This window comes from Papio anubis, chromosome 13, assembly GCF_008728515.1.
Source record: "Papio anubis isolate 15944 chromosome 13, Panubis1.0, whole genome shotgun sequence".
NCBI classification, from domain to species: domain Eukaryota; kingdom Metazoa; phylum Chordata; class Mammalia; order Primates; family Cercopithecidae; genus Papio; species Papio anubis.
This window is the reverse complement of record NC_044988.1, coordinates 81429054-81453938: the sequence shown is the minus strand read 5'-3', so window position 1 is coordinate 81453938 and position 24885 is coordinate 81429054. Positions and strand designations below refer to the sequence as shown.

Below are 24885 nucleotides of genomic sequence, written 5' to 3'. Positions count from 1 at the left end.
TTAATGCATTTTAAGCTTGGTCCTATACCTGATTGTGAGGACAGGTAAGGTAGCTTTGTAAAGTCCTTCTTCCGGTTAGCTTGCTACTGTCTTAAAAATAATTATAAGTAGGCAAGGATAAATAAAAGGAACTTTCTTGCTTTAACTCCATTTTGCTAATAGTCTGGGCACCTGTTAGCCAATGGAAAATTTAATGCAACACTTTCTTTTAATCTCATGGCAGTTTACCGTTCTGGGTCAGAGGTGGTATCTGGATAACTTTTGTCACGCAACATCGTTTAACTTCACAACGTGGGAGCGAGCGCCTGTAGTGTGTTTGGATCTGTACCCTGCGACTGATTATGCGGTGAACGTGACCCTGCTGGGATCTCCTAAGGGGCACTCGGTGCAAATAACAATAGCAACTCCCCCAGCAGGTGGGTGTAGATGTCTCTCTTTCTTGTGCCTCAGGACAAATTGCCTATGTGAATTGAGCTATGCAGTGTGTGGGAGGGGGCATAAGAGTGCTAGTCTGGGAGTCAAGAGACGGGGGTTCCAGGTCTAACAAACTTTGTTAGCTGTGTCTGGGGTTCAGGATGCCTGAACCTTACCACTTATCCCCTTCCCTGCAGGGTACTGGCTCGTAGAGGGCACAGACCAAGGGTGGACTGATTTATTCAGAGCTCCCTGGGAGTCCTAAATTGAGAATTTTGTAAAGCATTTTGTCTCTCACCCCAAATTTAAGACAACTGAACCCTAAGGGTATTCATTATCGGCAACTAGAACCAACTTCCGGGAGACAGAAACGTGGGTCCCACTGTGTCAGGCACTGGCAGGCAAAATGGCCTCAGGACTGGGCCATGTATAAGCACATTAACTTGACATAGAGAACAGAGGCCTGATTAAGGTCAGGCTGCTTAGAAATTCTTCCCTTGCAGCCTTTTGAGGAAGCCACCTAGGTGCCAACTGTATTAACTCCACAGCTCCCCCTAGTGGGATGGCTGTAGTGCAGCCATCACTACTATTTCTTTTGTTCTTTAATCCTGTGAGTTTATCAGACAAATTTATGGGCAACCAGAAGAGGCTGCCCCTTTGAAGGAAAACAGCAGAAGAGGGTAGGTCCTGCTGCTACCTCCCTGAGGCCTCTCTGTGATATTCACCACTGCTTTTGTGGGTCAGGGTGGGCAGTTTGGCCTTTGCATTTAGAAGACTCTGGGCCAGGTGTGGTAGCTCATGATTGTAATCCCAGCACTTTGGGAGGCCGAGGCGGGCGGATCCCCTGAGGTCGAGAGTTCGAGACTAGCCTGGCTAACATGATGAAACCCTGATTCTACTAAAAATACAAAAAATTAGCCAGGTGTGGTGGTGTGTGCCTGTAACCCCAGATACTCGGGAGACTGAGGCAGGAGAATCACTTGAACCCAGGAGGCGGAGGTTGCAGTGAGCTGAGATTGCGCCACTGCACTCCAACTTGGGCAACAAGAGCAAAACTCCATCTCAAAAAAAAAAAAAAGACTCTGAAATGTGTTAGACTCTCATGAGGGCCACGTAGCACTTGAGGCTGAAACTTCTTCTTTTTTTTTTTTTTTTTTTTGAGATGGCGTCTCACTCTGTCACCCAAGCTGGAGTGCCGGGTGCCATCTTGGCTCACTGCAACCTCCACCTCCTGGGCTTAAGTGATCCTCCTGCCTCAGCCTCCTGAGTAGCTGGGACTACAGGCGCATACCACCATGCCCAGCTAATTTTTTTATTTTTAGTAGATACATGGTTTCACCATGTTGGCCAGGCTGGTCTCGAACTTCTGACCTCAGGTGAGGTCTCCCAATTCAGCCTCCCAAAGTGCTGGGATTACAGGTGTGAGCCACTGTGTCCGGCTTCAGTTTTTATCCTATTTTTCATATCAGATTGAGCCTAGCACCTTGTCCTGTCTGTATCAGCAGAGTTTGCACAAGGAGCACCTCATGACAACATAAACCTACCCCCCCAACACATTTTCAGCTGCATAGTAATGCTCGCAAATTGAATATGAATTCCCTCCAATATTCAATTCTTAGAGAAATAAAAATCTATAAATAAAATCTGGCTGGGTATAGGGGCTCACGTCTGTAATTCCAGCACTATGGGAGGCTGAGGCGGGTGGATTGCTTGAGCTCAGGAGTTTGAGACCAGCCTGGGAAACATAGTGAAACCGTGTCTCTATAAACAATACAAAAATTAGCTGGGTGTGGTGGCACACACCTGTGGTCCCAGCTACTTGGGAGGCTGAGGTGGGAGGATCTCTTGAGCCTGGGAGGTTGAGGCTGCAGTGAGCTGAGATTGCGCCACTGCACTTCAGCCTGGGCAACAGAGCAAGATCGCCTCAGATACAGAAATAAAGAATAAATAAAATCCACCTCTCCTTGTAAAATAAACTAATATGTAAAGGCATGAAGTCCCCAATTTTTTCTATCCTACATCTTTTCTGCTGAATCTCAGCCAGAGTGTCCTGCTGAATGGAGAGTGTGTTCTAGCTGTTGAAACCTAGGAATCTTGTTTTGTAATAGATGCTACTCCTTTGGTGTACAGGGGAGTGGCAAATGCCGAGGTTTTGAAGCAGGCACATCCTTGGCATATTCTAGGAATGCCATGGAAACCAGTATGGCTGGAGCAGAGAGCTGGGGACAGTAGTGAGAGATGAGGTCTAAACTCTAGCATGAGTATAATAAATGAGAGGCCGGTGGTGTTAAGTTCAGAAAGAAGCCTGTTATTATCTTCTCCTTTGCCTTCCTAAATTACTAGTAGTAAGTATAACGTAGCATGCCATAGTTCACCCTCTGTAGGTTACCAAGCAGTCTGGAGTTTACCACGTGTCAATTTAAACGTAGATTGGGAAATATCTTCTCATCAGGGTAGTTGGATTCATTTTGTACTCTCCTTGAAAATTTTAGACATTTGCAGTGGTGGCTCTGGGTCTTTCTTGATGCCCGTTCCAGGGATTTAGAACCTTGCCATTTTCATTGCTCCCTTGAGCCCTATTTTCTACCCAAGCTTCACCATTGCTGAAGATCTTTATCTGTTTAGTGAAAGAGCCTCCCTTCTTTCTGGGCAGGACACCCCATATTTATCTTAGGAAGCTCTTCAAGTGAGATACATTGTCTTGTATGCTTCCTTTCCTGTCTCCATTTCTCACTCTTTTCTCTGAATTTCTATAAACCCAGAAAGATTCCCTAAATTGTTTTAGTTCTGGACTCCACAGGGTCCTATTATTGAATGTCTGCCTGTGAGTCCTACTTCCTGGTTAGGAGATTTTCCCTTTTGTCTCCCATGGGGAATTACCCTCAGCTGATCTGTGAGCTGCTGTTGGGTTTCCAGAATCTGAACTTTCACTGGTCTGATGAGGTCCAGGAAATCCCCTGGACTAGTGGCATTTCACCCAAGCCCTAGCTTCTTGGAATTGAATTTCCAAGACTTAAATGGTCGGTGCTTCTTTGATGGGAACTGAAACACTTCTTCTTGTTCCTGCTTCCTTTTCTGTATCAGAGATAAGCCTGCAATGTTCAAGGTCCCTCTGAGAACATTCTTACTTAGCAGGTCCTGCTCAGCTCTAAGCCTTTACCCTTCCATCTAAGTTGTTTCTGTTCCTTCTTTATTGCCAGGTAGGACTCATACCTTTTCTAGGTCTTAGTATTTTTCCTTCTCTATATTTGCTTTTTGTTTTCAGACTTAGATTTTTGTTCTCCTCACATATTACTTTGGAATCTGCCTCTGAGGTCTCTGTAGAGAAAGAATGATGTCACAGAGCTCTGGACCTGCCGCAAACATCCAGTGTTAAAATACCTTCTTCCACTGGGCATGGTGGCTCACGCCTGTAATCCCAGCACTTTGGGAGCCCGAGGCGGGCAGATCACAAGGTCAGGAGATCGAGACCGTCTTGGCGAACAGTGAAACCCGGTCTCTACTAAAAATACAAAAAAATTAGCTGGGCGTGGTGGTGGGCGCCTGTAGTCCCAGCTTCTAGGGAGGCTGAGGCAGGAGAATGGCGTGAACCCGGGAGGCGGAGCTTGCAGTGAGCCGAGATTGCGCCACTGCACTCCAGCCTGGATGACAGAGCAAGACTCCGTCTAAAAAAAAAAAAAAAAAAACTTCTTCCCACTTTCATTTTCACTAGGAGGCATTTCTTTCTATTCAGTTCAGCCTAAACCCTAGCCTGGGCTTGATCAGTTGTCATTCTCCCTGGACATTGTTTAATACAGCTCTATTTCTCAGGCAGATGTCCTTATAACCGCTGCAATACCTGTTGCCTCATCTACAAAAACAATGCCACCTTGAAACTCACTTAGTGATGCTTGAAGAATTCTACACTGATCATTCTGTTTTTAAACATGTTCACATTTCTCTAGCTTTGGAGTATCACAGTTCCAGTTATTAAGGAAGAAACGAAGAGTTCTCATTAATGCCTATTCTCGTTCCCCTATTTAAAACTTTTCCTTGTCATATTTTTCTAACTGAGCCAGTATGATTTCAAATTTTCTTCTTAGTGTTATTTCCTCCACTTGATTTCATTCTCCCTAATCTTATCCTTTCTCCCTAAATCTTATCCTATCTGTGAGAACAAAACCTGTTTTGGAAACTGATTTCATTCTTTTTTCAGAGATGGGGAAAATCTCATTTCTAGGAACAGAGTTCTAGGTATACACTTTTTGTTATTTCTTTTTAGCATTTGAGTTTGTAATAATTCCACTGGACTTTTTTTCTACTTTAACTCCCAAACAATTTCTTATCTAGAATCCCCAGTCTGAGTTTCTGTGAAACAGATCATCTAGGGCCATTTAAAAGACCTTGGTGTGGGAGTGAACTCAGCCTGTGGAGAAGCCATGGATCCAATCTTCCTGCGGTTCTTTCCTTAGCCCTGGATGAAATTCCAAACGATATAAAGAGAAACGGAATTTTGGCAAGCTAATCTAGTGTTGTCTACTAATATCTAGCTCCCCAAAATGCTCTTTAAAACCTCCCACTATTGCTCCCTCTGTGCATATTAAACTTTAGCAAATATAGCAATTACCTGGAGAGCTTATGAAAACACAGGTTCCTGGGCCATATCCCAGAGGTTCTGATTCAGTAGGCCTTTGGGGAGGGGAGCAAATTTTCATTTCTAGCAAGCTTTCAGGCCTTGCTGATATTGTCAGTCTACATTTTGAGTTGCATTGCTCTAACCACATAAACCTTAGCTACTTCTGGGCAATATCAAAGCTCTTGCAGGCAGAGACATAATAAGAAAAGAAAGACTAAAAGAAAAAAGTGGAAGCTAAAATAATTCCATCTGCTCCTGCCTAAAAACCCAGTGTCTTAGAGCTTTGTCTGATTTGCAAAGTTTTCCTAGTAATCAGATATCTACCTATCTCATCGGTTCCTGAATTCCAGTTGCAGAGATTAGGAGCTCTCATCTTCCCTCATGGTGCCTTACTCCCCTGTGGCAGCTCTTATCTTTATACTTAAGACCCCAATGAGTATATCTGCCTTTTGTAGGGAGATACTGAATCTTATCTCTCCTTTCCATATGAGATTGCACAGGACAAACAGATAGATAGATGACAAATATCAACTTTATTAATCTGGGCAAGTTTCCAGGAACTCTGTCTCCAACACTGAATTTCAGGTAAAAGCTATATTGAAGGATGAAGTTTAGCTGTTGTGGCCAAGTAGAACTTCCTACTTACTTTCCCCATGGAAATATGGGCAGGTGGCTCTGGAAGGGAGCCTTGCCTGGCTTACCCACCCAGTCTCAGGCTGAAAAGCAGAGGAAAGGGTGGTGGCAGACACTGGTTACTTACCTCCTGAAGACCGGAGATACCCAGAGTCCCCCTTGTACCTGTGCACAGGCGGGTACCAGAGAGCAAGTCTGCATTTTGTTTGGGTGGCGACCTGTAATATATGAACTTATTACTTGGAAATGTGACTCAAGGAATGGCAGTCTCCTACCAGTTAGATTACGTATATACTGTTCTTTCCTTGAGGATTAACATATGGGGAATAAGGAGAAGCCAAAATTGTCTTTTCCTTTATGGAACTGGAAAGACAGGTAAATAGCAACCTTTGATACACTCAAGCAAGGTCACTGATCTCTGTAATTATCTTGAACAGGAAAGGTCCATTATAGTTGTAGGAGTCTATGTTAGGAAAGCAATTTAAATTACTTTTAGGTTCCTTCAAATTCATTTGTTTTGAAGGAAAAATTTGTCCAAATTTCTTGATTTACCATCATTATTTTATTTATTGATCAAATTTCATGTTCTTATGGACATAGATAGTTTATTCATATACTAAGAGCATGACTTCTTTGGTTATTATTTATGTTGTCTTTCTTCTGTTTTATGTTTCTTTCAATTTTGTTTATGATGTTTTTGACATATAAAAGTTTTAGATTGCCATACAGTCAAATCTATTGATCTTTTCCATTGTGATTCATTACATTGTTATTAAATGTAGAATTTTTTAAAACAAAAGAGTATTTATATTCTGTTTTATTTCTAGGAAAGACTTTAAGTGACCTGCATGGGTATATAAAATAAAAGATAATAGGTTAGATGTCTAGGCTAAAGAAGAAAGAAAACAAAAACAGAGACATAAAAAATATAGGAATAAGGTTAAGAATAATTCATGCCCTTATAACCTATTTACTTGTTCATTAGTGCCTCACAAATTTAGGTTTAAGTTTTCCCATCCAGCCAGAAAGGGAACCATGGCATTGTCCATAATGTTACAACGAAGCAGTGTTTTTCAGAAGTACAATTCTTTTTCAACATTAAGAATCAGTTAGGAATTTCTGATTCCAGGGGGTCTCATAAACAGGACAGTGTCTGAGCAGCATTTTATGAGGATTTTATAAGGCTATTTTTTTTATATTTCCCCTGAACACAGAAAAGCACAATTCAGTGTAGAGTGGCAGAAAAGATGCATTAGAAATGCCTACTGTTTGCTGATCTGGCTTGATTCAGGGGTAGGATTAGGTTATTTAGATTATTTGGAGGTATGACTGGAGTCCATTTCTTTCAAGCATTGTTTTCTAAATATTGTTTCCCTCAACTGAGATTTGATGAATGTTTGGTGTCACTGAGCTAGCAACTGTTTTCTCTTATAAGTACCCACGGAGCAATTGTTCTGTGCTGCCAATTGAATAACAAGGACTTGTGCTTGAATTGAAGGCTGCCCTCCTCTGTTGGAAGGTTGAGCCTAGGGAGCTGAGCCAAGGGAATTGTTTGAATCTGCTCTGCCGATGAATGGGTGATTGAACCCTCAGAATTCCTCTCCATATAATATAGTCACAGGTGTTTAGCTTGAAAAATTTCACAGTTGTTCTAACCAATACCAAATTTGTCTAAAGAAAAATTTCAAATAAAAAATTCAATAAATTTCAATAAAATAACAGTAAAGCTCCCAGCTTTATCCTGTTGCCCTCTTTAAGATAAACTGCTCCCCAAATGTAAATCAAGGATAACTAAGATGATACTACTATTTATAGAGCAGTTATACAATAGTAACTTTGCTTTCAGGATAGTTGATTTATAGCTATTCTTTTTGACAATATTTAGCTTGCAAAGCCAACTGTCTATATAGACTACTTCTAATTAGAGATTTAAAAATTGTTATTATTTATGTACAAAAGAATGCTTTTTTTCACTTCCTTTTAGCAGAAGATTGCATGCATTTAGATATTCCCAAAATAATGTTGGTAAATTTAAAAAAATCCTACAAGGAGAAGGAACAGAGCACTCTTACCGGGGAGTAAAGCCCTGATAGAAAACCATCACTTCGAAGGTGGCTTTCTGCTGCAGGTTTTGAACAGCGTGCATAATTTGAGATCTATGTGGACTTGATAAAACTTCCTTGTAACGGATTCCTCTTCACAGAATTACAGTTTGAACAAAAGATAATAAAGACCATAAATCATTTAATGTTGTTTCCGATATTTTCCCACAGAATGATAAATATTATAACAGCATTCTGTGGTTGAAGCGTTGTGCCTGAAGTCTCCCTCCTTTTCTTACACACCATTAGCCTAAGAAACCCATACTTGCAGTTGGTCAAGCCAGAAATTGGCATATATTTTACATGGAATATACAATCATCTGAATATGCCAAGTATGGAGAGAGTAAATGTTTGCTCTTTTAACAGATAAGATAGTGACCTTGTAGATCCAGCTTAGTGGGACCATATCCATTACCTTTACTCATAAAGATGAATGTTGTTTGGAATTGGAGCCTTCCACTAAATGGGTTCTAAGTGGCTCTGAAGGCAATAGATTCATCTCATTCTTTTTAGAACCTTCATTTTCTAATCATGCGTACAGACAGACTCCAAAACTGTTCTCTCCTAGGCTGAAATCAGAGAAAGGATCACATACATTTTAGTCTAAAATATTCCTTAGTACCATGCAAAGGAAAGCTAACTACAAGATATTTTAAAAACTTTTATTTACATATAATTTTTAAATTTGATATAATTTCAAGTTTTTCCCTTTCTTGCAGTCCTACCCCTTCCTGTAATATATCCCACTTGGTCATGGAGTATTGTCTTATGTGGTGTTAGATTCTGTTCACTAATATTTTCTTTTGCATTTTTGCACCAATATTTATAAGTGATGTTGGTCTACACTTTTCTCTATTTTTTTTTCCACTATCTTTATCAGGTTTAAGCATTGGTATTTTCCTTTCTTCATAAAAAGAATTTGTAAAGTTTTCTTCATTATTTATGCCTGGGACAATTCACATAGCATTTGGACTATCTGATTTTAGATGGTTTGGTAGAATCCATCAAATTCTATGAAATGATCTGGGTATGGGGCTTTTCTGTGGGGTTGTTCCTTGATGACATTCTCAATTTTTTCTATGGAAATTGGTCGGTGTAAGCTTTTTCTGTTTAATGGAGTCAATTTTGGTAAACCAGATTTTCCAAGGAATTACCTATTTCATCTAAGTTTTAAAATTTATTTGTGCACTGATCTGCAAAGTAGTTTTGTTTAACTTTCTGAAGTTTCTTCTGTCTCGGTGATCATTTCTCCCTTTATCTTTATTTTCTGCCCCCTTTCTAAGTTAAATTAGCTAAGTGGTTTGTTTATTTTATAGTTTTTCTAAGATTTTGGTTTATTAATTGGATATACTATTTTTTTCTCTCTCACAATATCAGGGATTAACAAACTATGACTTGCAGAACAAATCTGGCCTGTCACCTGTTTTCATATATAGTTTTATTGGAATAAAGGCAGAGTTGAGTAGTTCTGACAGAACTGTCAGCCTGGAAAGCTTAAAATATTTACTTATCTGGCCCTTTATAGATAAAACTTCTTGATTCTTGCTCTATATCATTAATTTCTGTTTTCTTTTTTTTTTAAGATGGAATCTTGCTCTGTCACCCAGGCTGGAGTGCAGTGGCACAATCTCAGCTTGCTGCAACCTCTGCCTCCCTGGTTCAAGCGATTCTCCTGCTTCAGCCTTCTGAATAGATGGGACTACAGGCGTGTGCCACCACGCCTGGCTAATTTTTGTATTTTTAGTTGAGACAGGGTTTCACCATGTTGGCCAGGCTGGTCCTGACCTCATGTAATCCACTTTCCTTGGCCTCCCAAAGTGCTGGGATTACAGGTGTGAGCCACCGCGCCTGGCCAGTTTCTGCTTTCATAGTTATTATATCTTTTCTTATATTTTCTTTTGCTTTACAAAGGTAGTTGTACTATATCTTCATTGTGACTTGTGGCTGTTAGCATTAAAAATTGTCCTTTGTCATATTTAGCGCTTTTCGATTTGAATTCTACTTTGTCTTATATAGGGATTGCAGTGCCTACTTTCTTATGGTTTCAACTCCGTCCTATTATTTTATGTTACAACTACTATATGTATTGTGTTATATTTTCTGCATTTCTTTCTCTGTATGATAGATTTTCTTTGCTTTTATTTATTAATTTTTGAAGGAAGGTTTATATTTTTCTAGTGGTTACCTTTGTACCTTTAAAAAATGCCCTGACTCCCTTCTGTTTTCTCATTTAACTTTTCACCATCTGGTTTGTCAGGTTTGTTTGTTTGTTTGTTTTTAAGACAGAATCTAGCCCTGTTGCCCACACTGGAGTGCAGTGGATTGATCATCGCTCACTGTAGCCGCAACCTCCCAGGATCAAGTGATTCTTTTGCCTTAGCCTCCTGAGTAGCTGGGACTAGAGGCGTAAGCCACTGTGCTCAGCTAATTTTAAAACTTTTTGTAGAGACAAGGTCTCACTTTGTTGCCCAAGCTGATCTCAAACTTCTGACCTCAAGTGATCCTCCCACCATTGGCCTCCCAAAGTGCTGGAATTACAGGCGTGAACCACCACACTCAGCTGGTTTGTCAGTTTTTTTTTCTTTTTTTCTTTTTGAGATGGGGTCTCATTCCCAGGCTGAAGTGCAGTGGCATGATCATAGCTCACTACAGCCTTGAACTCCTGGGTTCAAGTGATCCTCCAATCTCAGCTTCCCAAATAGCTGGGGCTACAGCCACCATGCTTGGCTAATTTTGTTATTTTCATTTTTTATTTTAGTAGAGACAGGTTCTCCCTATATTGTCCAAGCTAGAACTGAACCCCTGGCCTTAAGCAATCCTCCTACCTTGGCCTCCCAAAGTGCTGGGATTACAGGTCTGAGCCACTGCACCTGGCCTGGTTTGACAGTTTTTAATGGCATACTTTAATTCATGTATTGCCTTTATGACATTCAACTGTTGACACAACTGATTTATTCTATTTTCCTTTTTCTGTGTCCCTTTTCCTCTCAGTTTTTCAGTTGCATTATTTCTACTTTATGAAAACATATAGCATTTATATATCATTCTTCTGTCTCGCCCCATCTTTATTTTTGTCTTAGAGCTACAGTTGAATATAGCAAATGCTTATCACCAATCCTTTTACTGAAGTTTCCCCAGTTTATCTCTTGGATGAAGCTCATTTTCCAGTAGATTCCTTAAGAGCACAGTGTTCCTTGAGTTCTTGGATATTTAGAATTGTTTCTCTATAGCCTTGACACTTGAAAGGCAGCTTGGCTAGATATAAAAATCTTAATTCACACTTTCTTGATTTGAGTTTCTTAAAAAGATTCAGTTCTTTTGCTGCCTTGCTTTCTATGTGGCTTTTGAGAAGCCTGATACAGCCCGATTCTTTTGCCCTTGTATCTTATTTGTTTATTTCTTTGAGTGAAGACCCTGAGGATTTCTTTCTTTATCTTTAAAATCTCATAGTTTTACTTGAATACATTTTGGGGTTGATTGTCACCCCATTTTGCAGTCAGATTTCACAGGTACCCAGTGTATCCCTTTAGTATTTCTACTCAGGCCTCTTTATTCTTGTAAAGTTATCTTGAATTATAGTTTTAAACACTAATTCTGTTTCATGCTTGTTTATCTTCTTCAGATAATTTAATTATACGTATGTTGGATCTTTGCCTGTATTCCGCTTCATTCACTTTATTTTTGACCCTTTTAACTTCTTTTTGATCTCATTTTAATTATTTTCAGTTGTTTTCCTGTATTTCTTCAATTAAATCTACCCTTCTTTAGGCACCATGGAATTTAGTCTTTATTATTTCTAATGTGATTTTGTATTTTCATTTTTTTTTCCCTGAACTCAGTCACCTGTTTCATTTCCTCCCTAGTTTTTTGTCCATTTATGTTTTAAGTTTTAAATTTTCTAGGCCTGGCTCAGTGACTCACACCTGTAATCCCAGCACTTTGGGAGGCTGAGGGGAGCAGATCATTTGAGGTCAGGAGTTCAAGACTAGCCTGGCCAACATGGTGAAACCCCATCTCTACTAAAGATACAAAAATTAGCCAGGCTTGGTGGTGCACATCTGTAATTCCAGCTACTCAGGAAGTTGAGGCAGAAGAGTCACTTGAACCCAGGAGGGTTCAGTGAGCAGAGGCTGCAGTGAGCAGAGATCGTGCCACAGCACTCCAGCCTGGGTGACAGAATGAGACTTCATCTCAAAAAGAAAAAAAAACGTTTTAAAATTTCTGACTTAAAGAGTTTTCTTCATACCCCCAAATGCTTGAGAATACTTATTTCAGTTTACTAATGTATAGGACTCCTCTACCACCCCAGTTTGTGGGTTTAAAAAAATGTAGAGCTTTTTACAAGCTGCATATGTATATTAAATATACATATATGTATAATATATATGTATATTAAATATACATATATGTATAATATATATGTATATTAAATATACATATATGTATAATATATGTGTGTGTGTGTGTGTGTGTGTGTATATATATATGAAATACAAACTGCTTTTGTCCATTAATTCCAGGGACAGAATTGCTGGTTTAGGATGGTTACTAAGATTTCTAGGTTAAGAGTGCCCTCTTCTGTCACTGAGTGAAATGCAGTTTCTTTAAAGGTTTTGTTTTGTTGTTTGATAAGGCTGGGCATGAATCATGTATTCTCAGTTTAGGTTCTCTTTTGCTTTGTAGGATCTTGCATTTCCCTCTCTCTTCTGTTGCCCACGACTGCTTAGTCTCCAAAGGACACCCATTCTTTCCCTTTTATTCTTTTCTTTCCCAGAAGCAATGCCTTTTTGTTACCACTACCTGACAACTCATGGACTTTTAATCCTTTCCTTGTAGTCAGCGCTCTGACTATATACCAGGTCTCTTTTCTTTTCTTCTTTTCTTTTTCATAGAGTGGAGTTTCTCTTGCTGGGAGTGAACCTAGCTTACTCTGGGCCACCTTGCTTCCCTCTTTTCTATTTCACACACCCCTTCTAGCCCCCCTTGCTCTTCACAAGGACTTGCGGGAGATTGAGAGATAATTTTGCTGGAATTTCATATTTACTTTTCTATTTAACACGTTTGTGTGTGTGTGTGTGTGTGTGTGTGTGTGTGTGTTTTAGAGAGGCAAGGTCTCGCTTTGTCACCCAGCCTGGAGGACAGTGGCAGGACCAATCTCACTGCAGCTTTGACTTCCTGGGCTCAAGCAATCTTTCCGCCTCAGCTTTTCAAGTAGCTGGTACTACAGGCTCCCGCCACCATGCTCAGCTAACTTTTTTGTTTTTTGTAGAAATGGCTTGTGGTGAGGGGGGCGGGTCTCACTATGTTGCCAAAGCTGCTCTCAAACTCCTGGGCTCAAGCAATCCTTCTACCTTGGCCTCCCAAAGTTTTGGGATTACAGGCGTGAGCTACTGCACCCAACCTTAACAGCAATTTAAAGTTTGTAATGTTTTCTGTTCTCCTTTTATGACGAAAGCTCGTAGGTAGCTTGGCACAGGAAGTAGTTTGGCACAGCTCTTCTTGAGTCAGATGATCTAAATTCAAATCCCAGATCTGCCACTTACTGTCTCTGTAACTTGGGACAAGTTATTTCACCTCTATGTGTCCCAGTTGCCTTAACTGTGAAAATGGGATTGACAGTATCCACATCGTGGGCTTGTTGTGAAGACCAAATGGGTTAAAGCATATGGAGAAACAGCACAATACCTGACACATGATGAATGTCTATCAAATGTTAACCAATACTTACATTTGCTTTCTGGCATTTATTATATGCTCCCTTGTTTTTAAAACTATACTTATATAGGCCATAACTTCTCTCCTAAATGAAATGCATGTTATGGGCAGAAATCATGTCTTATTCAGAGTACTTATATTCCACTGGGTCAATGAAATACCATTTGCTTAGCTTTCCCCTTATTGCTGATTGTCTGCATTTAAACAATCACAACTGCTGTGATTGTTTAAATCACTACCCTAGATACTGAGCGTGTAAAGATTAAGAAGATGTCTCTCTCTTCAAGAAGCTATCAGTTCAATGGGGGTGATAGACAAAGATCAATAATACAATACATAAAGCAGAATTGAGGTATTTGCAGGGTACTACAGGACCAGAGAGGAAACAGTGATTGATTTTGCCCAGAATTGTTTGCCCATACTAATGAAGCAGAAACAAAGTTTAGTTAAGAGCTTAATTTTCTCTTTTTTGAGGCATTCTTGCAGTTCTGGTTTTTCAACTTCAGGATTCTAGATTAGATTGGCCCAGTGGGTGGAGAAAAGAGAGAACACAGAGTAGTCACTAAAAATGTATAAGAGAAGGAAGATTTGTGTGAGACACCGTGGCACGTATCTTTCATAGCAAAGGATCTGAGAGCACTAGGAAGGGACTTGGGATGAGCTCTACTGGGGATCCTTTTCTCCTCACTGAACGCATCATGGGTTCAACCTGCCTGTGGCTCAAACTGTAAAGCCCCTTGAATGGAGGGAAGGGAACCTGGAGGGAGAATGTCACTCCCTGACCCGGGTGGAACTGAACTGTGAGCCAGTGAGACATTTCCTGTGAGCAGAAGGAGCTGCAGACTCACCACTACTGTTAGGTTACTTAAGCATATGTGTGTGTGTAATTTTAAAAAATGAAATAATTGTATATACATTATTCTTCATTTTGCTGTTTTATTTTATTCTTTGACTTTTGGCCTTACAATATCCTGTAGATATACTTCCATATCAATTCATATAATGTCATCTCATTCTCTCTGAGGGAAGCACAGTATTCCATCGTATGAAGGTATACTAATTTATTCACTTATTCTCTGTAGAAGGTTCTTTGGGTATTTTTTTCCCTTTCAAGTTTTTGTTATTACAGTCAATGATACTGTTAATATACTTGTATATGTTATGTTTTATTGATTCTCAGAGGCATTTTTTTTTTCACATTTTGATATCTATGAAATCCTACAATTGTTATACAGTCAGGTGGCTGCCAAGAACACAATTGTCATTGTCCATCTATGCATCATATTGGTCATAGTTGCTTATAGTGCTGTCACTTCTATTTAGTCATGGACATTAGTGGTGCCATTTATGTCTTGAGATCAATTGCCTACTAAAAGTTTTTCCAAAAAGCTACATTATGATTTGACATTGAGACACAGTGTTATAATATGTAAAGCACAATGGGAACAGAACAGCAAACTATAAGAGCAACTTTCAGCATCAGAATGGGTGTCAGTGGATGGTGAGAAAGTTATGGAAAAAAAAAAAAGAGCACATTTTGAAGAAATACTGCCTCACCAAACTCTGATAGATATCTCATAGGATGCTATTGTGTGGAAAAATATAGACACCAATAACTCTTAATTGAGAAGTGATTGAAAAGTGTTTGTTATATACTGACCATGAAGAAATTTTAGGAATGTCTCAATTTTGCTTATATTTTTGTCTTATAATATACAATTAAAATTTAATATCTATGTTGGTCTGTAAAAGCTTTTTCAACCAGTATAAAATAGTCCTATGAGATAAGAAAATAATTGTGGCAGCTGGGGGTGGTGGCTCACACCTGTAATTCCAGCACTTTGTGAGGCCAAGGTGGGCAGATCACTTGCGGTCAGGAGTTTGAGACCAGCCTGGCCAACATGATGAAACCCTGTCTCTACTAAAAATACAAAAATTAGCCAGGCATGGTGGTACGTGCCTGTAGTCCCAGCTATTTGGGAGGCTGAGGCAGGAGAATTGCTTGAACTTAGGAGGCGGAGGTTGCAGTGAGCCGAGATTGCACCATTGCACTCCAGCCTGGGCGACAGAGAGACTGTATGTCAAAAAAAAAAATTTTTTTTTCTTTAAAATCTTTGTGTAAGTTTTGGATATTTCTAGTTAGGTTTATTTTTAGGTATTTGAAGTTTGCTTTGATATCCCATCTCATGAATAGGGATCTTTTTATTTTTCTATTATATTCTGCTACTTGTATTAGTTTTCTTTGCTAGTATGACAAGTTACTGCAAATTTAGTGGCAGAAAATAACATGAGGGCTGGGTGCAGTGGCTGACATTTGTAATCCAGCACTTTGGGAGGCCGAGGTGGGAGCCCAGGAGTTTGAGCCCAGCCTGGGCAACACAGAGGCGCCGTCTCTACAAAAAAATTAAAATAAATGAAAAATAAGCCGGACATGGTGGCCTGTGCCTGTGGTCCCAGCTACTCGAGAGACTGAGGCAGGGAAATCACTTGAGCTCAGGAGGTCGAGGCTGCAGTGAGCCATGATCAGGCCACTGTGCTCCAGCCTGGGTGACAGAGCAAGATACTGTCTCAAAAAACAAAACAAAAGAAAACAAAAACAAAAAGCAACATGAATTTAGTGTCTTATAATTCTGGAGGTCAGAAGTGTGAAGTGTTTTACTAAGCTGAAATCAAGGTGTCAGCAGGCCTGTGTTTCTTCAGGGGTAGGGGGGATCTAGGGGCGAATTTATTTCCACGCCCTTTCCAGTTTCTAGATCCTGCCTGTACTCCTTGGCTTGTGGCTCCACCCTCCATATTTAAAGTTCATCAGTTTAACCTCACTTCCGTTCTTGAATCTTCTCTCTAACTCTTCTTGTTGCCCTCTTATAAGGATCTTTGTAATCACATTGAGCCCATCTGGACAATTCAGGATAATCTCACTGTCTTAGTCACCTCTGCAAAGTGTTTCTGCCGTGTAAGGTAACATACAGGTTCCAGGGACTAGGATGTAGACATGCTGGTGGGGGATGGGAGTCATTATTTAGGCTACCATACTTGTTCTTGAAGATAGATAGAAAATGATCAGTTTTTGTGTGTTGCCTTTCTATTATTTTCAAACAGTTTCATATTTGATTAGTTGAGTCTCTTAGATTTACTGGCAGTTGCATCATTTGTTCCACTTTCTGGCATTTATAGCTCATTTTTTTTTCTTGCCTTTTTCTGCATTGTCTAGAATCTCTTGAATATTCAAGGCTCAGTAATAGCTACAAGACCAGACATCCTTGTATTGTTCTTAACTTTACTAGAAATTGCTTAATTGTTTTACTACTGAGTGTAGTGGTTTCTTATAAACCCTATTAAACTAAGGAGTTTCTGTCAAATGAAGTCCTAGCTCACTAAGATTTCAAGTTAACAAAGTATATTAAATGTATTAATAGTTCCAATTATAAAAGTAACCACATGGTTTCTCTCTTTTAACCTATTAATAGCTTTCCCAATAATGATCCTCTCTGTATTCTGGGAATAAATCTTCTTTGGTCATAGTGTATTGTTCTTTGAATGTACTACTGACTTCTTTTTGCTAATATTTTATTTTGGATTTTTGTATTTATATCAACAAGTGAATTTGGCATAGGATGTTTAGTGATTGGCTGTGCCATCCTTGCACATATTGGGCATTGTGGATTATTTAGTCATATTAAATGATTTGGGGAGCCTTCCACCTTTTTGTATAGTCTAGAACTCTTTAAATACTATTGGAGTTATTCGTATTTTGAAAGTTTCAGAAGTGTAACTTTGGACCACTACTACTAATCTCCAAACCTGTCTCTACCCAGCTGTGGGGCTGCATTACCTGGAATCATCCGTACTCCTCCTGTTCCTTATCACCAGTTCATCTTTGCCTCCTGTTCCCTACCTGCTCTGTGTTGCAATATTTGAGGTACAGCTTGTGACCTATGCAGGCTTTCTCTGTGCCAAGCTGCCCAATCCACAGACAGGGGTCGTGTCTACCTACTTGGCTTCATTTGTAGGAACCTGTCAAGCCAGGGGGTTACAAAATACAGCCTTACCTTTCATGAGACCTTCCTTTCAGGTAATTTGGGAGTTGTCTTTATCACTCGTTAATCATCCCAGTGTTCCTGTGAAACTTCTTAGCGAGTCTCCTCTATTATTTCCTCTTTAGGGACAGAGATAATTTTGAAGGAAGTAACCTCTGATGTCAGGGTTTTGAGTAAACAGTCTTGACTACTGGAGGAGGGGTGTACCTCTACATTAAACTGTATCAGATCTGAACTGTCTTTTAGATTGATTACCATGAAACTGAGCAGAGGACAAGAAATACTTTGCTCACAAGAGATAAGGAAGCCCAATCCAAGAGAATTCCCACCACCTCCTATTCTTTTCTTCATGAAAAACCTGATTGCTTGAAAGCACTTTTTTCAGTTCCTCAAGGAGCAATTCTCTGCTGAAATGTTGCTCTCAGCTCAGAATTTCAAACCGACACTTATTTGTATAAATGAGGGTATACAAGGTCCAGGACAAAGAGTTACAATTTTAGCTTAGTAAGCCAAGGAAGTTTGCAGTAAATAAACTCAAATAATTTTTTTTTTTCCTTTTTCTTTTTTTTTTGAGACAGATTCTCACTCTGTCGCCCACGCTGGAGTGCAGTGGCACGATCTCTGCTCACTGCAACCTCTGCCTCCCAGGTTTGAGCGATTCTTCAGTCTCCCAAGTATCTGGGACTACAGGCGCACACCACCACGCCCAGCTAATTGTTGTATTTTTAGTAGAGAAGGGGTTTGTTTCATTATGTTGGCCAGGCTGGTCTCGAACTCCTGGTCTCAAGCGATCTGCCCGCCTCAGCCTCCCAAAGTGCTGGGATAACAGGCATGAGCCACTGCGCCCGGCCCACTCAAAATAATTCTTAAGAGGGGTCCTCCGATTAGGTATCTTTGAATCTGAAATCTTTCATCAAGACTGAGTTTACCTAAATATAAAAGTGGCATTTCTTTGAGACTGCTACCACTAATTTCTAAATTAAAATACTGTTGAACTCATCTTATGCTAACACTTATCCTTGGAAAATGGCTCAGTTAAAAGGTAGTATTTTTTCTATAGAGTGTAAATTGATTTCTCGTTTCTTTTCCGTTGCAGTAAAACAGACCATCAGTAACATTTCAGGATTTAATGAAACCTGCTTGAGATGGAGAAGCATTAAGACAGCTGATATGGAGGAGATGTATTTAGTAAGTGACTGAAAGTTACTGTATTTATAGATGGTTGTCTTATGTGGGAGGCTTAAAAATACCCACAAACCTAAAAATCTACTTCTATAACTATCATTATCAATAGACGATTTACTGTGGCAATTGCATCCAGAAGCAAGAAGATGGCCACTTCTGCATATTTAAAGACAGAAACCTTTGGCTGGGCGCAGTGGCTCACACTTGTAATCCCAGCACTTTGAGAGGCTGAGGCAGGTGGATCACTTGAGGCCAGGAGTTCAAGACCAGCCTGGTCAACATGGTGAAACTCTGTCTCTACAAAAAATATAAAAATGAGCCAAGCGTAGTGGCACATGGCTGTTATCCCAGCTACTCAGGAGGCTGAGGCAGGAGAATTGCTTGAACCCGAGAGGTGGAGGTTGCCGTTAGCCAAGATCACGCCACTGAACCCCAGCCTGGGTGACGGAGCAAGACTTTGTCTCAAAAAAAAAAAAAAGAAGAAACCTTGGGGAGAGATGAGACAGCCACGAGAATTTCTTCTTTTCTTTTTCATTTTCAACATTTGAAATTTATTTTTATTTTTTTAAATTATATAACTTTTAGGTTCAGGGGTATGGGTGTAGTTTTATTATATAGGTATACTGTGTGGGGGCCACCACGCCTGGCCTAAAGTTTCACGGAGGTTTGGTGTATAGATTATTTTGTCACCCAGGTAATAAGCATAGTGCCCAATAGGTATTTTTCTCTGATCCTCTTCTCCTTCCACTCTTCACCCTCAAGTAGGCCCCGGAGTTCCCCTCTTTGTGTCCGTTGTTCCCCTCTTTGTGTCCATGTGTTCTCATTTTTTTAGAGACAGGGTCTCGCTTTGTCACTCACGCTGGGGTGCAGTGGCATGATCATAACTCACTGCAGCTTTGAACTCCTGGGTTCAAGTGATTCTCCTGCCTCAGTCTCCTGAGTAGCTGGAACTACAGGTGTACACCACCACGCCTGGCTAAGTTTTTATTTTTTTTGTAGAGACACGGTATCATTATATTTCTCAGGCTGGTCTCAAACTCCTGGCCTCAATCAATTTTCCTGCCTCAGCCTCCAAGTGTTGGAATTTCTGGCATGAGCCACCACGCCTGGCCGAGAATTTCTTTGTACTCCTATATTGGTGCTATTGATGCTCAGGCAGTGTCCATGGAAGGAGTCCAGTGGCTTATGCATGTGTGTCTGTGTCCTTATCAGTGTCTCTGACCAGGGTATGGATGTGTTATCTAGAGAGCCAAGGGGAACTTTTGAGGCTCGACGTGGTCGTGAGTAAGAAAGGGAAGGACTGGCTGGGCACAGTGGCTCACGCCTATAATCCCAGCACTTTGGGAGGTTGAGGCGGGTGGATCACTTGAGGTCAGGAGTTCGAGACCAGCCTGGCCAACATGGTGAAACCCTGTCTCTACTAAAAATACAAAAATTAGTCAGGCACGGTGCACGGGCCTGTAATCCCAGCTACTTGGGGGGCTGAGACAGGAAAATTGCTTGAACCCGGGAGACAGAGGTTGCAGTGAGCCGAGATCGTGCCATTTCACTCTAGCCTGGGTGACAGAATGAGACTCCATCTCAAAAAAAAAAAGGGGGGGGGGGGGGGGGGGGGAAAGACTGGCATGAGCTTCTACTACAAGAAATTAAGTAAGAACAAAAGGGTGTCTCTTGGCCAAAGTGTCAGGGTGGTAAAGGAAAGGGTAGGGTCACCAGAAGCGGCAGGCAGAGGAGAAAAACCCTTCTCAGGTTTTACCAGACCAGCTACGAGTATCTTAATTCAGGTCCTGCTTAGTTTGGATTCCTAATATTCTTTCTTGGAAAATGTTCTTGTCCTCGCTCCTGCCGTTTTGCCAATAGACTTTCTTGTTGGGTATGTGCACTGTATGTGTGAGAACAAGAAGGAGAAAGTTGCCAGTATTGGGACCTCAGCCTTTTGTGTGTTTTTATTTAAAAATATATTTATTATACGAATAATATTTTAAGTACAATATTTATAGTATTGCAACTCTAATATTTGCTTACTGCTGCATTTCACCTTTTGAAGAAACATTAGAGTCTAGAGAGAGAGAGAGAGAGGAAGAAAGCTTATAAAAACAGGAAGGGGTTGGGCGTGGTGGCTCACGCCTGTAATCCCAGCACTTTGGGATTCGAGGCAGGCAGATCACTTGAGCTCAGGAGTTTGAGACCAGGCTGGGCAACATGGCGAAACCCTGTCTCTACAAAACATACAAAAATTAGCTGGATGTAGTGGCACGCATCTGTGGTCCCAGCTACATGGGAGGCTGAGGAGGGAGGATCACTTGAGCCTGGGAGGTTGAGGCTGCAGTGAGCCGAGATGGTGCCACTGTACTCCAGCGTGGGTGATAGAGTGAGGCCCCCAACTTAAAAAGAAAAAAAAAAAGAAAAGAACGAAAGAAAAGGGAGAGGTTTCAAGACATCTAAAGCCTTTTAAGCTTTCACCCAGTGAGCTTTTTTGTGTTTCAGTTTCACATTTGGGGCCAGAGATGGTATCAGAAGGAGTTTGCCCAGGAAATGACCTTTAATATCAGTAGCAGCAGCCGAGATCCCGAGGTGTGCTTGGACCTGCATCCGGGTACTGACTACAATGTCAGTCTCCGGGCTCTGTCTTCGGAACTTCCTGTGGTCATCTCACTGACAACCCAGATAACAGGTAAATCTTGAATAACAGCATTTGGATTAACGAAGTTACCACAGAATTGTTCATAGGTCCTGATAAAGAGGAACACTGTTTTATCATTATATAATGAACTTTAACAGGGAGAGGAGGAAGGACATGGAATTGGAGAGGTGTCTTAAGGCGCTTATAACTGTGACTGTTATGTTTTATTCTTTTTTCTTTTTTTGAGGCAGGGTCTTGCTGTCTCCCAGGCTGGGGTGCAGAGGCACGATCATGGCTCACTGCAGCCTTGACCTGGGCTTAAATGATCCTCTCGCCTCAGCCTCTTGAGTAGCTGGGATTATAGGTGTATACGCCACCACGCCTGGCTAATTTCTGTATTTTTTGTAGAGACGGGTTTCACTATGTTGCCCAGGCTGGTCTCGAACTCCTAGGCTCAAGCAGTCCGCCTGCCTCGGCCTCCCAAAGTGCTGGGATTACAGGCGTGATCCACTGCGTCCAGGCTGTTATGTTTTATTCTTAAAAAGATACCTGATAACCACAGGGGAGGTCTACGGGGGAGGGGAGGGGAAGATAGCTGAAACAAAATGTAGCATTGATGAAATGTGAGTGGTGTGTCCATGGTGTTGGTTATATACTTTCTGGATATTTAAAGCATTTAAAATACTTCATACTTAAACAAAAGACGCTTGTGGCTGTTTCTTTCTCAGTACTATTTAGTTGGCATCCTGTTGCAAGTGCTTTGAGAGTAGATTACTAGCCAGGCGCAGTGGCTCACACCTGTAATCCCAGCACTTTGGGAAGCTGAGGAGGGTGGATCACATGAGGTTAGGAGTTTGAGACCAGCCTGGCCGACATGGTGAAACCCCGTCTCTACTAAAAAATACAAAAATTAGCTGGGCATAATGTCGGGTGCCTGTAATCCCAGCTACTCAGGAGGCTGAGGCAGGAGAATTGCTTGAACCTGGAGGTGGAGGTTGTGGTGAGCTGAGATCGCACTCCAGCCTAGGCAACAAGAGCAAAACTCCATCTCAAAAAAAAAAAAAAAAAAAAAAAGTAGATTACTATCAGGGGACAATGATTGCAATCCTCTTGCTATAGGGCCCCAGTAAATTCACTTTCCACTCATTTTCTCCTCCCTCTTCACATCTGTGACCCCTACTTCATACATGCTCTAATACTAAGCGTATTAGCTTCTTGATTCTTATTTCACTGAGAAATTAGAAGTAGTCAGGTGAGGACTTCCCACCCTCAGCCCTGCCGTTCCTCCCTGCATCCCCTGTTCTGCCTCCCCTCCTGTCCCTGCTCCCGTGTAAGGCTGCCATCCCCTCAACTTGTGCATTAGATCCCATCCCTTCTTTCCCGATCAGCACTTCCCCTCAATACAGAATTATCCCCAGCATTACCTAGCATGTCTCCCTTACTAATGAAAAGAAAGAAAAAATGAACAGACCTTCTTTCAGCCCATATTTGTCTTCAGCTACTTTGCCTTCTTTCTGTCCCTTTCTATGAAAACTCCTTGAAAGAAATGGCTGTTCTGTAGGCTCTACATCCCTACCTTCTTTTCTCGCTTTCACTCATCCCATGTGGGAAATGTACGTCTTCATTGCTTTACTGAAAGGCTCTTCGTTTCATCGCCATCTTGCCAAATCCAATGGCCAGTTTTGTTCTTATCTGATTTTCTCCATAGCGTTGACACTCCCTCCCTCTTAAAAACCCCTCTCCCTTGGTTTTGGTTCCTTCTGCCTTGCTGTACTCTCTCAGTCTTCTTTGCTAGCTCCAACTTCTTTCATGACCCCTCTTCAGCCTCCTTTTCTTCATTATCTACCCTTTCTGCTTAGGTAATCTCAACCCATCTTATGGCTATAAATATTACCTATATGCAGAGGATTTCCAAAGACCAATTTCTAGTCCCAGCCTCTCCTTTGAGCACCAGACCCATATATCCACCCATCTTCTACACATGTCCTATTGAACATCGAATAGGCAAATCAAATGAAACTTGTGATTTCTCACCTCTGCCCTTATCCCCAAATCTATTTCCACCCAGGCTTCTCTGGCTCTGACCAGTTATTCTCCGTCTGTTATTGGCATTCCTATTCACCCAATTGTTTAGGCCAAAACCAAGTCCCAACTAGTTCTATGCTATCCCCAAATTTCTCATCTGTCAACAAGCCCTGTTGGCTTGCTGTCTGAAATATATTCTGAATTCAACCACTTCTCCCCACCTGTGCCTTTTCCGCAACTACCCTAATCTAAGACAGCAACCTCTTGCTTCTCCCTGGCCTTCTTGCAGTTCCTTGAATGGGTCAAAGTTTTTCCAGCCTCCAGACTTTTCCATCTGCAGTTCATACTTCCCGGGACACTGTCAACATATGGTTTCTCCATAGTTGTTCAAGTGCCTGCTCAACTGCCATCACCAGCCTCCACGCTATTACTCTGTATCTACTTACCCTGATTAAATTTCTTCATAGAGCTTCATATTAATAAAAAATTTGAATTATTAGTTTTTAGAGATAGGGTCTCACTCTGTCACCCAGGCTGGAGTGCAGTGGTGCAATCATAACTCACTGCAGCCTTGAGCCCTTGGGCTGTAGCAATCCTTCTGCCTCAGCCTCCTGAGTAGCTGGGAGTACAAGCGCATGCAACCATGCCTGGTTAGTTACAAAAGGTTTTTTGTTTTTTTTTTTTTTTCCTGTAGCTATGAGGTTCTTCCTATGTTGCCTAGGCTGGTCTTGAACTTCTGGCCTCAAGTGATCCTCCCATCTCGCCTCCCAAAGTGTTGAGATTATAGGCACGAGTCTCTGTGCCCAGCCTAGAGCTTGTTTTCTAGAAACCTTTTTATTTTTTGTTTATTTTCTTTCTTTCCCACTAAAATAGGAGCTTCTTGAAGACAGTGATTTTTGTCTGTATGTTTTACATTAAATCCTCAGCGAGTAAGATTAGTACTGATAGATAGCGTAACAGCCCAAAATTTTAAAATAACAGCCAGTGGGTTGTATTGGTATTGAGGAGATGTCTGGTTAGGCAATGAATTCTTGCTACCAAAAAGAATTCCCTACATTTTGGGCTGGAGAGACAAGTGGTATTCAGTTTGGGCATTTCTTTCTGTGGTGACTTATTAAAATGAATAGCGATTCCGTCTCCATTTCCTACTCTGTGGTTTTTATCATGTTTGGATGCTGTGCTTTTCTGGTTTGAAGGACCATTGCATATTTTTTTGAGTTAAGGGGAGGGAGTTTCATTTTGATGAGACACTTACTCCTACCTTGTTTTGTCGGCTGAATAGAGCTTTAGTGGTTCAAGTTCCCTCTCTCTGTGCTCATGGCCACCAGGGGACATTGTTGAGCTGTTTAATGTTCATTGAGATGACTATTTTCCAACTCTACCCATGTTAAAGGATTTGTAATTTTAAAAAAGCACAAAAAAATCAAGTTGCTTAGATCTTATGAAAGAGTTAAAAAAAAAAAAAACCAACTCCTTTCTTTTATACAAGGAGGAAAAAAGAAAAGCTTACTTATTGATGTGAAGAGATACTCGTG

At 40.9% G+C, this 24885-nt stretch overlaps 1 protein-coding gene and 1 long non-coding RNA gene across 11 annotated transcripts in view; one reads left to right on the top strand and one right to left on the bottom strand.

Moving 5' to 3' along the window:
* Positions 1 to 24885, top strand: part of SUSD1 (sushi domain containing 1) — a 135264-nt gene that overhangs the window by 75697 nt on the left and 34682 nt on the right. For 9 of the 10 annotated variants that reach the window (XM_021927275.2, XM_031654402.1, XM_021927273.2 and 6 more), the window contains 3 exons: positions 224 to 416; positions 18614 to 18705; positions 21190 to 21376. In XM_021927275.2, coding sequence (XP_021782967.2) covers positions 224 to 416; positions 18614 to 18705; positions 21190 to 21376 — 472 coding nt within the window. The remainder of the gene's footprint in view (positions 1 to 223; positions 417 to 18613; positions 18706 to 21189; positions 21377 to 24885) is intronic. The other variant, XM_021927276.2, reaches the window with a different exon arrangement.
* Positions 4678 to 9172, bottom strand: LOC116270056. Its single transcript, XR_004177966.1, has 2 exons — positions 7735 to 9172; positions 4678 to 5880 (listed from the first exon to the last, which is right to left on the bottom strand). It is a non-coding gene; the product is annotated as an uncharacterized LOC116270056 (long non-coding RNA).